Genomic DNA, 11,134 nt, shown 5'->3' on the forward strand with positions numbered 1-11,134 from the left:
AGCAAGTTATCAGTTGCTTTATGAGGAATTAGTTCGTACCATTGAATATTTGACGCAATAGACAAGGTGTCGCAGAAGCCGATGTTGCTATAACCAAGTTTTACTGTACTTCAAAATTTCTTTTTGTTTTACATAATGTTTTTTTTTGCAACATGTTTAGGCCGCATATGGGCAATAATCAGGCAGCTGTTAATTCTGTAAGGAGGCCACTGCACTGTCCACTTGTCTTTCGTGCTCCCATGCACGTCGTTATTGTGTTGTTATATATAATATCTAGAATACTGTGATTGTATTCTTTTTTCTGTATATATATATATATATAAGAATAAGTAACTCCACTAGGGTTAGTGTACGTGAAGACCGCACCAAAAACACACATACAGTCGGTAGGAGTCCTTGAACAGAGCAACACAAACACAGAACAAACGCACACAGACAGCCATGCCTCTAGTAGGATTCGAACCCACTACTACAATGATCGAGTGGGAGAGTGTTCATGCCTTAGACCGCCCGGCGACTATTGTCGGCTTGTTGGTCAAATAAATGTCGTATTTCTCTAGGATGCTACTTAAATGTTTTGCTTTCCATTCTATTCTGTGACATCCGTCATGTTTATTACGATTCCGTGTGTATGCCTTGTGTTTTATATATGGTTTGAACATCCAGAGTTGCTATTTTTGTTGCTTGTTGCTTCAATGTGCTGTATATATCTAGTACTGAACGTCCGCCCCGTCTGTCCGATGTGTTCCAATGGACGGTCCAGGGTTCTCATTTGCTGTACACTGCTTTTATTGTGTTTGTCTATTTGTGATTTTTGCCTTTATGTTCTCTATTGTATTTTTTATGCGAAAAGCTATTTTTAAATTTATGTTTTGGAACAGTTTCGTAATTGTCGTTATTTATTTTACAATGCATGTGAAGGTACGCCACTCGCGCCTGGAAAGAGTTGGGATAGCAGAGTCTGTACAGCGACGGGCTACGGCCTAGAAATCCAGGTTTCGAATCCCGGCTGGGTAAGATTTTTCTCTTTTCCACGGTGTCCAGACCGATTCTGGGGTCCAATAGTCCTCCTATTCAATTGAAAAGGCGGCTTTTTCTTGCGGTAAAGCGACCGGGGTGTGAAGCTGACTACTCACCTCCATCTAGTGCAGAGGTCAATAGTGTTGGAACTATACCTCCACTCCCCCATACATCTCAACAGGGACAATTTTATCTTTGCGGAGTTTGTATATGTAATTGTCACGTGTAGGGGGTTACTCGTGCTGAAAATAATGGGTTTTAAATCGGATGATTGGATTTTATGGCACTTCGGTTACAAGTTGTCCTAATCACACTAAATTATAACACTATCGTTGTTCTACACATTTTCGGTTCATCGTTACACTCGCAATAGGATTCTCGGTTTCCACTAGTCGTCTCGTACTAAATGATCCTAACGCAGAAAGTGGCACTTCAGATCACTATGGAGTCTTCTTCCCATTTCCTGTTCAATCGCTCTGGAGCCTCAGAACTCAACTAAAACTCCGTCTGTAACTCACTCCTCCAGCTTACTACTTCCGCTCTGGTATTCTGCTCACTTATGTAGGCACAGCACGGACACTTATCACAGAAAACATATGTTACGTGATTGCTACCCAGTCAGTCCATTGGTTCGCTGGCTGGACCTACAAAAAACGCATGTCACGTGGCCGCTATCCATCCAACCCACTGGCGCGCGGGCTGGACCTATAGAAAACATCAGGTGATCGCTATCTACTGTTGTGTGTCGTTACCGCCTACGCGGAAATGTGTTTGTCGAGCCGTTGCCTAACAATACTTTGAGCAAATCCGTCACAGTATCTTATATCTGTATGGAACGTTACTTGCATGTTGTCATATTGCTTACTGTGCAATACGGTACTAATGATTTTGCTTCTGTTACTTTATTAGATGATTTATTCTTGATGGTTCATTTCAGTGAGGATGCCGGAAGTGATGAATTATGTGTGGGTTGAATGAATGAATTGTTTAGTTTGGTATTTTCTTCTATGTTGTGAGCTCTAGGAAGTGAATTTGGTTTTGATAATATTTTTCTGTCGTAAATTCTACGGGACGCTGTAATTCACTGAATTAGAATTTGTTCTGTGTTTGTATTATTTTGGTTACAGGTAATAAAAATGCCTTCATCATATCGAAGATGTCCTGTTATTTAACGTTTTGTTAGTAGTTAGAATATTTCTTTGCCTTCCATGTGTTGCATGCGAATATAAGTAGCAGTGTGAATACACCATACACCCATCTGAACATTAAACACAAATTCAGTAAAGCGAAACTGAATAAATTATAATAGTACCAACCTATAGTGTATTCGGTAGAGCGTCGACCTACTAGCTGGACGCATGTTTGGTACAACTTGAGGACTGCAGCCGCACGTTGTGCATTGGATATACACTGCGGTTGTAAGACCCATAATTAGATACGGCGCCACAGTATGGTGGCCCAGAGTTAAACTCAAGACAAGCAAGCAGAACTTAGCAAATTGGAAAGGTTGGCTTGCTTGGGTATCACAGGAGCAATTCGAACATCTCCAACAACTGCACTGAGATGCTCCTTGAACTGCCCCAACTGCATCTACAGTTGGAGGCAGAGGCCAGGGCAGGAATCTACCGTCTCCAGTGCAGTGGACAATGGAAACCTAGATCCGATGGTTTCGGACATGCATAACTCAGGACATGAAAAAAAAAAAACACATTACAAATGGGGTCTGACAAAATGGTACTGAGACATGTATATGAAAACCCCTTCAGAGTTAGATTTCCTGACAGGAGTGAACGGGAAGACGGGTTTCGGCCCGATAGAAAAGGGGAACTGATCTGGTATACAGATGGTTCCAAGAGAAATGAGGGCACCGGAGCTGGTGTGTACTGCCATGGCACAAGGCGGAAACTTAGTTTCTACCTTGGGCAGTACAAGACAGTATACCAGGCAGAAGTATATGCCATTAAGGGAAGTATTATGGAGAATCTAGATAGGAATTACAGAAACAGGAACATCTACACCAAGTGCCAAGCTGCACTTAAAGCGCTTGACAAACACCAGATCAACTCAAAATTGGTTTGGGATTGGCACAAAACTCTCATGGAACTGGCCAAACATAACAGGGTACAGCTGTGGGTGCCGGGGCATGAGGGTATTGCTGGAAACAAAACAGCAGACCAATTGGCCAAGATTGGAGCTGAACATCCGTTCATAGGACCTGAACCAGCCTGTGGCATCTCTATAGGAGTCGCCAGAAAAGCAATCAGAGACTGGACAAATATGAAACACAAGAAATACTGGGGATCCTTGACTGGACTCAGGCAAGCAAAGGGACTCATACAAGGACCATCTAATAAAAGAGCGAAGGAACTGTTGAAGTTAAACAGGAACCAGCTACGATGGGTGGTAGGACTACTTACAGGACACTGTCACCTCAATGGACACCTCTTCAAACTGGGACTAAGTGATAGTCCCACTTGTGAGAGGTGTCAAGAAGAAAATGATAAGCCACACATATCCTGTGCGAATGTGAGGCCTTAGCTTATTTAAGATTACGTCACTTGGGTCAATATTTTATGGAACCAAGTGACTGTTTCGACGTCCCCACGTTCAAAATCCTACGCTTCATTCGAAGCACAGGTTGTTGAGGGGATAATCAGAAGGTGAGGCACAATGGATCACTGTGGTCGCGGTGCAAGGGCCAAGAAGACCCACCCCTTATACATTCATTCATTCATTCACACTAGCTGAACGACCAATGTTCAATTGCCGACAGAGGCAAGGGATATACTCCACAGCGTCCAGACTTACTCCGGGGTCTCATATAATGTGTACCGAGGAATCTTTCCCCGGGAGAAAAGCGGCCGGGGCTTGAAGCTGACCGTTCATCTCCATCTAGAGCAGAGATCAAGAACAATGCAGCTATACCTCCAGTCCCCAATACGTCTGCATGACACGGTACATAATTAATTAAACATAGAGACAACTTTACATTTTTTATCCTATGTCGCTTAGAATTACTGCCCCTCTTGAACCAGATTTAAGTTATATGATGTTTTGAAAACGGTCAGTGACAGAAACGTGTCCCGCAGTATCTCAAGAATTAAATTAAACATTACGCGAAGATTATCAACTAATTTCATGGAGGACGGTGGGAACCTCCTTGAGACTCCGGTAGTCGCTCAGCTTGTGAAAAATTTGTTGAACCTGCTGCCCTACTCTGCCCTACCCTTAACCAGTTTAATGTGATCAGTTTTTGCTCCTCTCTTGCCTACGTTTGAATTATCGCAATGTTTTCTCTAACTCGGGTTTTCGGACTAACATCCCACCCATGCACGCTACATACCCTGTCTATTTGCACCCCCTTGATTTGATCACGCTTTTCCTACATGGCGAAGAAGGTATATCACGATCAATGCTGAAAGAAATTGCCCACATGATTGGAGATCGGGACTCGATTCATGTCAGTAGCATGGCTTAACTTTTCGCCACATACCGACTCCGGGGTCTAGCAACATATCCAATGAAAATATGAACTAGTTCACTTGAAATGATACGGCTTGAGTGTAACCGGTCACGCTCATCTAGTATTAATTCGTAGAAATTTACTGTCATGCCTTCTCGACATCTTCATAAACAGAAACAAAACAAACTCCGTGACCTGTAGTTCGCAAGCGAATTATACCGACAGACAGACCGCCGCTTGTCGGCGGAGTTAATGCCAACTTTAGTGGATAGAGGGTGTCGCGTGGTCAGGGCAACGAATCCCCATGGCCGTTAATTCGGTTTTCTAGACCGGAGCCGCTTTTTCCTTGAAATAGCTTCTCAGTTATCCTCACGAGGCTGAGTGGACCCCGTTTCAGACCCACTACTTCTCAGAAAATGTGGCAGCGCCAGAAATTGAACCCGGAACCTTTGGATCTATAACCACGAACTTTGACCACTAGCCCACAGAGGCGGTCTTGACGTCTTCATGGCTTAGCTTATTGGTACCAGTATATGGGCAAGCTTACTTTACAGCAGCGTGTTTCTGTAACAATCCTTGATACTTCAGTTAACTGACGTGTTACAGACTCGACATTCGGGTTTCGTTCCCCATTAGTGACATGGATTTTTTCATCCATACCGGTTGTGGGATCCATTCAACGTCCTACTCCATGGATAAAGGAAGCAGTTTTCCCATGACGTTAAACTGCTTTCTACTAACGAATCATATCAAGCTACGTGATGCCAAGTTCTAGATTGTGTGGAGTTCTAGTTTCATGTTCTCCATACGCCTTTGTGACACGGTTCTTGGATACAGGGACAATTTCAGATTTTAATTTTACAGAACACGTACTGCGCATATAGCTTGTTTCCGTTGTTTGAGATGACTGATATTGAAATATGAATTTCGTCACAGCTTTTTGGAAGATACGGTTATAAACATCCTGTTTAACAAACCTACATACCGACTGAGCCGCTTAGTGTAACGTTAACTCAATAGACTTGTATTAACTGTGTCCGTGGTTCGATTCTGAGCCATGGTTACTGATTTTTTTCTTACGTTTCCTCAGTCATTCCAGGAAATAGAAAGGATATTGAGGCGTCTCCTGCTATATCCCTTCCATCATTCATGGTCACCTTCACATCTTAACGTGACGAAATATAAGATATAAAGTGAAATTTATCTGTTATAAATGGACTTTCCGGTCAAGAAATTTCTTACATTTAAGAACACAGAATATTCTACTAACATTTATATTATATAAAAGCCCATTATATCAGCTTGTACTGGGTCATTTGAATCTGACTGGTGTCTGTGTGTGATTTGTGTCACGCCATTTAAAATTTTGAACCAATAAAAGATGTGAACGTTATACCATTGGAAGGCACCTCATCTACGTACTTTTCAATGTCCTAAATCAGTACTAACAAAATGGCGAACTCGCCATCTTGTGACTCTAGCAATGCATAATTAAATGGCGATAGCTAATGAGTCATTGGAGCTAGGCATGTGGAATTTGGTATGGATGTCTATAAATCGCAAGTCTACATACTGCACATGGAATATATTTGTTAAGTCAAGTGCTACAAACATAGCGACAGTGGAACACCTCAGGGTTATATCCGATAAAATTTAACGCAGAACAATACAGAAACCGTACTTAAGCTTTCATAACAATAAAATAGCCTCTAACAGAAATGAGTAGCAGGAATCTTCCTGGGGGGGNAGAGAGAGAGTAGGAAATTAGACTAATGAGTTCTTCTCGGAACTCTTTGTTTTATTATTCTTCCATAGAGGCCTACCTACTCCTTATTTATCTCTTCCCTTGACATTTCCCAACCAAGTTGCTGCAAGCATACGTAATACATGTCCCACTCATCCCAGCCTACTTATCTACCCAAAAAACTCCGCGGTTTTAGTCCACAAGCGAGCCATACCGACTGAGCGACCGCCATTTGTCGGCGAAGTTAGTGCCAACTTCAGCGAATAGAGGGTGTCACGTGGTCAGCGCAACCAATCCCCACGGCCATTAATCTCGGTTTTCTAGACCGGACTTATCTACCCAACCAATATTAATTTAGGAGTACAAATTTTTAAATTCCTCATTATATAGTTTCCCGATCCTTCCATTGCTTTTTTTCTTTTTAGTCCACATATTCTTGATTGTGTTATATAAACATCATCACTAAATAAGCTAAGAGTATAGTCACTAAACACCAGATTCGACACATTTAAGTCGCACTGCAGCCCGTATTTGCTGGCCAGGAGAACAGTTAAGGTGTTTTTGTGTTAATGAGGCATAGTCGGTCAGGAAAGGGCTATATAAGTTATGGTTTCTAGTACTAGGAGCGAGACTTAAGCGGCCGAGTCTTGTCGGCATTTGACATTAAAGATATTTCATTATCAAATTTTAAGTTAAGTTGAATCAGAGCTTAATTTTCAGTTCTTGGTTATTTGCCGATCTCGGAAACTCGTGCCACTTAAGCTGACTTTAAACACTTTACCAAACCTAACGCTACAATCATTGGTATGAATTTTGAAACTCTAAAATTCAAAGTTTTCATTAAGTGGTTAAAGAACTAATTTGTATATATGTGTGCGTGCTTGCGCGCGAGTGGCAAATTTAAGTTTCACTTGAATCTATGAGAGTGGCTGTTTTTATGAACCATTTAAAGCTGTTATGAAATGAGAAATACGTGCAAAATTTGGATTGGAAAATCTGAAGGAAATAGACAATTTCATATATATACCATATATAATATGGTAATGATGGTATGGACTGGATTGATCTCGCTCGGGATAGGGACCAGTGGAGGGCTCTTTTGAACGCGGTAACGAACCTTCTGGTTCCACAAAATGCTGGGAATTTCTTGAATAGCTGCACAATCGGCTGCTCCTCAAGAAGGGCTCAGAACCATGAGTAAGTAAGTAAGTAATGGACCTTCTGGTTCAAAAGAAAGAGGTGTTTCCTGGCCAGTTGTTGAATCACTATCTGTCTTTCAGGGAAGCTATTGTACTATGGGGTTGCGTAAGATCGAAATATGTTACTGTAGGTTCCCCAAGGACAAAGAAAACCCCACATACGTAGTGTGTAAGGCAGGTTATAGCTTTCAGCACCCTTCCCTCGTGTGCAATTACACAGAAAACATAAAAATGAGTTAAGAGACTAGATTCTACAACTGTGACTACGCTGAACATACTATTTGCATCTTCAAGGTTGAAAAATATGCCAAGCAAGAAATCTCTAAGAAGCAGACGGCAGATGCTAAGGGTCATGAACAAGCAAAGAAGTGATTATTGCTTGAATACTTACGAATCCATAACCTCTGCTTTTGCCAGTCTGTCTGTCTGTGATAACTACAGCTTCCTCGATGTCTCCATACACGGCGAAATGCTCTCTCAATGATTTGTCCGTTGTGTGATATGGCAGACCTCCGACAAACAGTTTAGTCCACGTGGTGTCCTTTTGTTGCACTCCACTGGCAGCCCCTGCGGCTGCGGCCGCGGCTGCTGCACCCAACCCACCGAGACCTCCAACCCCCAGTCCCGTCACCAATCCATCAGCTCCCCCAAGAACAGCTGCCGCATCGGCTGCCCCCGGCATTAACATATTGGAGTGAGGTTAGTTTTGCAAGTTACGACTGTCGTCACTTGTGCGCAGATGCCTTGCGCTTTAGAACGGGTTTATTGTAGCGTAACTCGTAAATTACGTTATTTTATATGCGTCTTCTATCACAGTAATTTTAAATCTCGATATAATTTCTTTAAAAACGTTACTGAAATCGAAACTTCCTTTCTTATCCAGTTATCTATTTACTTCCACCACCGTCCTGACCTAACCACGTTTATGCAGTTTAATTCACGGCAGGACTCCCTGAAACGGTTAAGTTTGAAACTGAATACACTTGGATTTGTCTCAAGATTTCTGTAAAATATTTCAATAAATTACTTCAATTCCGTATTTACGTATAAAATTCAGCAAAGTACTGATATACAGATATAATAGTTAATCACTTATGTCGCTGTCTTGATTAATTATCACACTTTTTGTCTCTTGTTGAAAACGACTGTAAGATATTCGTACAGAAGAACATGTACTCTCACGAGAATATCAACAGTTTCCAAAGGCAAATTCTAGGACGGTTAGAAGACTTGTTTATTAAATAAATGGCGGCTTACTTATTAAATTATAAATATATATATATACACATACAAAAATTGCACTTTTTACGTTATTGCACTTCTTATTCTTATTTGCAAAACGGATATCTTCAGATGATATCACCAACTTAATTATCTTCATACACAGCCTTTGATTTAGCTTGAAAGAATACAGTTTTGTAGCCGCATGCTTATGAAATATATCATTTAGTGTCCTTGGACAGATATGAGCAATCACAGAACACACTCGAAGGCACTGAATTGTTGCGTATTTTCACTTTGTCCCATCCGGTTGGACGGTCACAGATGTTTTGTTTGATTCTACCGGTGACCGTTGTACTGCAGCCCCGTCTGCTGTAGCTTCTAACCACCACACACTCGGTCCGTCGCAGTAGCTAGCTAGCTTGCCTCCTAATGCTATATTTAGGGTTCCCCCACTGGCACTCTCTTCTTGCAGCTGTTCGAAATTTAAAATCCCTTTCCGAACAACAGCGAATGTTGAAAAAATGATTCAAAAACAAGTCACACGTTCGTCTTATGCTCATTCAAATTCGTTTGATAACGGCATAAAGAACTTAAACAAAATTATAAAAACTTCATTCGTGCGAAATAGTGTTAACTATAAGTACGTGTTAATAATACTGCCCCTGTGTTTGAAGTGCACCATGACCACCCTACAATTTACAGCTAGTATGTATACGTGTGATATTTTGTCGTACTCATGGAACCAGCATGCTTTGCGCGTGACAATATGAGCTTACGAAGTCATATGTGATTGGTTCTTGCCTACCCCCGTGCCAAGTCTGTTTCTTTTTGTACTACCTCTCTCTCTCTCTCATTCACTCTCCCTCCACTCCCGCTTTAACAACTTTTTTGTTCCCACATAGATATATGTACTAATCTGCTCCCCGTCTATGCGCACATGGGTTCATGAGGCCTGCAGAGCTACCAACCTAAGAAATTTAACACTATTATCAGTGACAAAGTTTTTATCGATTACATGTAGGTGTTTTCACTTAGGGGCGTGCGTCTATGGTACACTTCGGATTATAGCAAGTGACACGATATTTTGTTATGACAGTCATTTAATCCAACAGTCATATCATGCATTATGTGTGCAGACTTTACACACTTCTCTGGTTTCTTTTTAAGATTCAGTGGTAAACCGGACAGAATTGGTCGAATTGCGCCTACAATTATTTTTTCTAAATCTTATCCAACCTAAATGAGAAATGATAATAAAATTTACATAGTAAAGTAAAAAAAAAAAGAGTAAAGATATTCCTGTAACAGGCCGTGAAGGCCCATAGGGTTGTGAGATATCGAGGTTCCCACATTTTCTAGACAATCGGCTCACAGATGACGGTAAGGTTGTCAGCCCTACTAGCCAGCCGCCCTTTACCCCCAGGAATATTCCTGGTACTCATTTCTGTTAGAGGCTGAGTCGACCTCGGGGTCGTAGTGCGGCTTGAAGGATTAGGTCAATTGAAAAAAAAAAATCCAACGACCTCATAATTTACATAGTATTTTATATAATTTTATTAAGTTTACAGTTTAACAAAAATTAAGGTCTATTGACTATTGTCTTTTAATAAAGAGGAAAACAACACGATTTCGAAGCTTTAGACTAGTAATCTGGGTGTGCTCGTTTGAATCCCGGCTGGAACATCCGCTATCCTGGCTGATGTTTTTTTCTTTTCGTGGTTTCTCCCAGTTCCTCCAGGTAAATTAGGTGAAAGTACCTTTATTAGGCCATGACCACTACTTCAGAGTTCTTTCTGATTCATGAGTTATACTACAATTTCAACGCTATATACCGTATTTACGCATGTATGGGCCGCATATTTTTTGCCAAAAATTCAAGAGGAAAACTGGGGTGCGGCTTATATTCGAAATATTCGAAATCACACTTCATTTAAAAAAAAATTATATTCATAATTAGTAATACAGGGTGTAATACTCCTGAAATAATATTCCAAGAAAATTATTTTTTCTCTAATTTCTCTCTGAAAATTGTGCTGCGGCCTATACATGCATAAATACGGTATTCTAAATACTGGCAGTGTCGTAAAGTAAGCGACAAAAAGAAAGTAAGGTTATTCTTGCATCTTATATTTGAGGTGTTCTTTCACATAGTTCAGAAGACTAAACGCACGGTGTATATGAAGAATGCCGTCTTCTTGGATGTGGCGTCGTGTAGATATAGTATAAACTTAAGTTTCGGAGGAAAGTATCGCCTCCATCTTCAAGGTATATCATCTGAAACGTAAGTTTATACTATATCTGCACGACACCACATCCAAGAAGACTCCATTCTTCATATTCATCTCCGTGAAAACCTGAAATCTTACACAGTGTATATATATGTCATTCCGCATGTTTGTTCCACGAGAATACGTGTAACTACTCAACTGATTTTATTTAAATTTGTTTTTGAAGGGACTGAGGAATAGAAGTTGACGGACGAAT

General features: G+C 41.0%; 1 protein-coding gene across 1 annotated transcript in view; it reads right to left on the reverse strand.

The window, feature by feature from the left end:
• The window catches only part of LOC111874463 (RNA-binding protein 24-B), a 120,701-nt gene extending 111,241 nt beyond the window's left edge, over nucleotides 1–9,460 (reverse strand). The window contains exon 1 of the mRNA XM_023869988.2: nucleotides 7,818–9,460. Within this exon, the coding sequence (XP_023725756.1) occupies nucleotides 7,818–8,114 (297 nt within the window). The 5' untranslated portion in view covers nucleotides 8,115–9,460. The remainder of the gene's footprint in view (nucleotides 1–7,817) is intronic.
• Nucleotides 9,461–11,134: the final 1,674 nt, after the last annotated feature.

Source organism: Cryptotermes secundus, unplaced genomic scaffold (assembly GCF_002891405.2).
Source record: "Cryptotermes secundus unplaced genomic scaffold, Csec_1.0 scaffold426, whole genome shotgun sequence".
NCBI classification, from domain to species: Eukaryota; Metazoa; Arthropoda; class Insecta; order Blattodea; family Kalotermitidae; genus Cryptotermes; species Cryptotermes secundus.